Source organism: Chaetura pelagica, unplaced genomic scaffold, assembly GCF_000747805.2.
Source record: "Chaetura pelagica isolate M959 unplaced genomic scaffold, ChaPel_1.0 scaffold49, whole genome shotgun sequence".
In the NCBI taxonomy this organism is placed as follows: Eukaryota; Metazoa; Chordata; class Aves; order Apodiformes; family Apodidae; genus Chaetura; species Chaetura pelagica.
Window position 1 is genome coordinate 303,548 of NW_009970715.1, and position 4,666 is coordinate 308,213.

The 4,666-nt window shown below is 61.9% G+C and overlaps 1 protein-coding gene across 1 annotated transcript in view; it reads left to right on the plus strand.

Annotated features, from left to right (window-relative positions):
* LOC104396228 (ras GTPase-activating protein 4-like) overlaps positions 1 to 4,666 on the plus strand; it is a gene marked incomplete at its 3' end in the record, with an annotated part of 10,787 nt that overhangs the window by 4,302 nt on the left and 1,819 nt on the right. Inside the window, exons 2-14 of the mRNA XM_010006045.1 lie at positions 394 to 450; positions 804 to 917; positions 1,249 to 1,310; positions 1,432 to 1,564; positions 1,843 to 1,924; positions 2,445 to 2,576; positions 2,647 to 2,738; positions 3,000 to 3,123; positions 3,231 to 3,384; positions 3,728 to 3,792; positions 4,004 to 4,116; positions 4,186 to 4,372; positions 4,640 to 4,654. Of these exons, the coding sequence (XP_010004347.1) occupies positions 394 to 450; positions 804 to 917; positions 1,249 to 1,310; positions 1,432 to 1,564; positions 1,843 to 1,924; positions 2,445 to 2,576; positions 2,647 to 2,738; positions 3,000 to 3,123; positions 3,231 to 3,384; positions 3,728 to 3,792; positions 4,004 to 4,116; positions 4,186 to 4,372; positions 4,640 to 4,654 (1,330 nt within the window). The remainder of the gene's footprint in view (positions 1 to 393; positions 451 to 803; positions 918 to 1,248; positions 1,311 to 1,431; positions 1,565 to 1,842; positions 1,925 to 2,444; positions 2,577 to 2,646; positions 2,739 to 2,999; positions 3,124 to 3,230; positions 3,385 to 3,727; positions 3,793 to 4,003; positions 4,117 to 4,185; positions 4,373 to 4,639; positions 4,655 to 4,666) is intronic.

The following is a 4,666-nucleotide window of genomic DNA, read 5'->3' on the forward strand; positions in this document are numbered from 1 at the left end:
GGGGGGCTGAGGGTGCCTGGAGGCGTTTCGGGGAAAGGGTGGGTTTTGTTTGTTCTTCTCCTTCCGATCTGGAAGAAGGAAGGCAGCCCAGCTGCCAGCGGTGGCCGGACACAGGCAGGGATGTGTTTCCCCAGAGCTGGGAATGAAGTTGAGGTCACCACGTGCCTGCAGCCATGGCCAACCCCCCTCCCCCCCCACTGAAGCCTTTGGCTTCCAGGGGTGCCTTTGTACCCCAGCACCCCAGTCCTGGGGTGTTCCTACACCTGTGAGGTTCCCCCACTCTGAGGGTGAGGGTCATGGTTGTCCATGACTGTGAGAGCCCTGTGGGGCTGGGGTAGGGGACCAGGGGGGGACTGTTAGTGGCAATGACAGGGCCATGTGCTGTCCTTCCAGCACAGGGAGCAGTGACCCCTACTGCATCGTGAAGATTGATGATGAAGCCATCATCAGGTGAGTGGCTCCTTCTCCCTGCCTGGTCCCCAAACCTGCAAGGTCCTCCCTCCATCTACCCTGCTGCAGACACAGGATCATTATCATTAATTACTCACTCCCTGCTTTGTGCTGAGCTGCTCCTCCAAATGTGGACCACGATGTCTCACAGCTCAGGGTCACCCCCCACCCTATAAGCCAACCCTCATGTCTTGCCTGCCCACAGCCACAGGACAGGGACCCATCTCCTGCCCCCAGCTGTGTGTCACCAACAGCAGGAAGGTTCCCAGGGGTGGGAAGGTGGGAAATGCCCCAGTGAGGGAGTCCCTGTCTCTCTTCCCCCCCTATAATCACTGGTGCCATCTGCCCCACAGGACTGCCACAGTGTGGAAGACACTGTGCCCCTTCTGGGGGGAGGAGTACGAGGTGCAGCTCCAGCCCACCTTCCACAGTGTCTCCATCTATGTCTTGGATGAGGATGCTCTCAGGTATGAGCAGGTGGGCTGCAGGGCATGGTGGGGGGGGCTGTGCTCAGGGGCTGGCAATGATGGCTGCCTGCATGCTCAACTCCAGAGTAGACACTGGAGAATCCACACCTGTCCATGCCAGCTTGGGCTTTAGGACACAGGTGAAGTTTGCTCTCGAGGTTTTATTCCAGTTTGGCAGCAAAGGGTGGCAGCTGTGCCCCTTGGGGACAGACACCTGGTGGTGGCCCCAGCCCAGGCTGCCTGTGCTCCTTGTCCCCCCCAAGAGGTGGGGCAGGGCTGTCCCCAGGTGCCAGCCCCACACCACGTCCTGCTCCTGGCTTCTGTTTTCCAGCCGTGACGACGTCATCGGGAAGGTCTGCATCACCCGGGAGATGCTGGCAGAGCACCCCAAGGGTAGGGCACAGCTGGCCAGGAAGGTCCCAGTGGGGACCTGTCTCCCATCCCTGCAATAACCCAGTCCTGAGGGCCCCTCAGTGACACCCCCCACCCATCAGGGTTCTCCCTTTTCCCACAGGCTACAGTGGCTGGGTGAGCCTGAGCGAGGTGGACCCCGATGAGGAGGTGCAGGGTGAGATCCACCTGCAGGTGGAGGTCCAGGGCAACCAGGGTGGCCGGCGGCTGCTGTGCTGCACTGTGCTGGAGGCCAGGTGAGGAGGGGCCGTGGGGGTGGTGAGGGAGCTGCATGGGACATTGTGTGAATCCTGACTGCTCCGTGACTCAGTTTCCCCACTCTTCTCGGGTGTCCGTCCTTGGGCACAGAGCGACCTCCACACCACCCAGCAACTGGCAGGGGTCCTGGGGCAGGGCTCACCTCACCTGCTGGGCTTCAGGGCATTCATCTCAAGATGCTGGGGAACCAAGGAGGGGAGTGGGTGCCTGTAGGTGTTTTGGGAGGACACTGGCAAGTTCCTTCTCTTCCCGGCAGGGACCTGGCCAGGAAGGACCTGAACGGCGCCTCCGACCCCTTCGTCCGCTTGCGCTACAACGGGAGGGTGCAGGAGAGCACTGTGAGTGCAGCCCCAGGTCATCACATCCCCACCCTGCCCGTGGGGCAGGTGAAATCATCACATCATCTTGGTTGGGAAAGACCTTTCAAATCATCCAGTCCAACTGTCCACCCAGCCCTGCCCAGGCTACCTCTGCCCCATGTCCCTCAGCACCATCTCCAGGGCTCTGAAACCCCTCCAGGGATGGGGACTCCCCCCCTGCCCTGGGCAGCCTGAGCCAAGCCCTGACAACTCTTCCCATGAAGAAATTGTTCCCAATATCCAATCTAAACCTCCCCTGGTGCAACTTCAATCCCCTTCCTCATGTTCTGTTGAATGTTTCTTGGGAGAAGAGATCAACCTCACCCCACCTGCCTTCCAGGGACCTGTAGAGAGTGAGAATGTTCTCCCTTAGCTCCCTCTTCTTCAGGGCTGGGCCCTAAGCCAGGAGCCATCCCTGTCCTCCAGCATCCCCAGCACTGTGTCCCCAGGGGGTGTCAGAACCCCCCAGGGCAGGGGGATGGAGCTGCTGCCTTTGCAGGTCATCAAGAAGTCCTGCTATCCCCGTTGGAACGAGACCTTTGAGTTTGAGCTGGCCGAGCCTGCTGGGGAGAAGCTGTGGGTGGAGGTGTGGGACTGGGACCTCGTGGGAAGGAATGACTTCCTGGGCAAGGTAAGCCCCCAAAGCCCATCCCTGCTGCTGGAGATCCTGCCCAACCTCCTGCCTTGCCTTCCCCTCCCAGGTGGTGTTCAGTGTCCCAGGGCTGGAGGCAGCTGGGCAGGAGGAGGGCTGGTTCAGGCTGCAGCCAGAGAAGTCCAAGCCAAGGGAGGATGAGTGAGTCTGACATGGGGTTCTTGGGGTGCTTCTGGGTGGTCCTGGTACCTTCAGGGGTACTGGGGAGGGGGTTGTTCCCAGGAAGCATCATCTCCTTGGAGAGGCAGCTCCTGGAAATGCCCTTGTCTGGGCTGGGGGGAAGGTGTAGAGGCAGCCCCACATCCTGCCCAAGCTTTCCCACCTCCTGCTTGGTGCAGTTCTCCATCCATCTCTCCCTCCCTCCCACCACCTCCCTGTACCACCTGTCCTGTGGTCCTGCAGGCACCGGGGCAGCCTGGGTTCCCTCCAGCTGCAGGTGAAGCTGCGGGATGAGACGGTGCTGCCCTCCCACTGCTACCAGCCCCTGGTCCAGCTCCTGTGCCAGGAGGTGAAGTCGGGGCGCCAGGTGAGGGGTCCAGGCAAAGCCCTACTGGGGCACCCACCTTCCTCTGGCTCTCTGCCAGGGCACACGTCTCCCTTGGGCCACCACATCATGGTGCCTCTCCCCACCAGGATGGCCAAGTGCACCTGGTCACCCTCCTGGATGAAACCACCACGGCCGAGTGCCGGCAGGAGGTCGCCATCAACTTGGTCAAACTCTTCCTGGGTCAAGGGTTGGTCAAGGAGTTCCTGGACCTGGTCTTCGAGCTAGAGCTGGCCAAGCCCTGTAAGGCTGGAGTGGGGAGCAGAGCCAGAGGTTTCCAGCCATCTCTTGGGACTGCAAAACCTCCGGGACCTTGTGTGGTGATTTATTTTTTGGGGGCGGTGATGGTTGAAGTTCTGCCATCCTGCTGTGCTCTGGGTGGGAACCTGTTGGGTTGATCCCCAGCAACTCATGGGCTGAGGCTGGTGGAGGGGCAGGTGGTTTAAGGTTAGGAAATCCTCCTAACTCCTGTGGAGATGGCTGGGGGTGGAGGCCACAGCCCTTCTAATTGCTCCCCATGATTGCAGTTGCCCAGTGGGTGACCTGTGGCTCTTCCCCAGGCCACAGACCCTCTCCTGTTTTGCAGGTGAGCCCAACACTTTGTTCCGGAGCAACTCCCTGGCCTCAAAATCTATGGAGTCCTTCCTCAAGGTGCCACACCACCCAAAACCTGCTCTTCCCGGGTCACCCTGGCTCTGGGCTGTTCCCCACTGGGGCCAGTTCCTAGGAGAAGCACTGGTGGGGCTGTGTCTTCCCCTGGGGCTGGGAGGTTGGAGAAGATCCCCTGGGTGACCCAAATGAGGGACTCTGGGGGCGTCATTTCCCAAACCTGTTGCCACATCCCCCGTCCCCTGCGTGGCAGGTGACAGGGATGCCATACCTGCACGCCGTGCTGGGACCCACCATCGCCCGGGTGTTCGAGGAGAAGAAGTACGTGGAGCTGGACCCCAGCAAGGTGGAGATCAAAGACGTCGGGTAAGGGGTGCGCGGGGCGGTGGGGCGGGGGGACCCCGGCCGTGGGGCTGAGGGTGCCGGTGCCCACAGGTGCTCGGGGCTGCACCGGGTGCAGACGGAGGGGGAGGTGATCGAGCAGGGCCGCCAGCACCTCCAGTCCTACCTGGGAGAGCTGATGGACACCATGGTCAAGTCGGCCCCAGCGAGTCCCCCAATCCTCCGCGCCGCGTTCCGGCGCCTCTTCCAGCGCGTTGGGGAGCGCTTCCCCCAGCACCAGGTCAGGCTGGGCTGGGGTGGAGCGGGATCAAACGGGGGGTTGAAAGGGGACAACGTGCCCAGCTTCGGTCGGTGAGGTCCCACCTTGGGAACGGGGGCACCAAACACCAACGCTGGTGCTGGCAGCCCATGGGAACGGGGGCACCAAACACCAACGCTGGTGCTGGCAGCCCAGCCCCACGTCCCTGGGATGTCGGCGGTGCCTGGGGACACCCCGTGTTGGGCCAGACCCTCAGACATCTCCCCCCCACACCCGGGTTGCCTGCAGCACACCAGGTTTGTGGCCGGCCGCAGC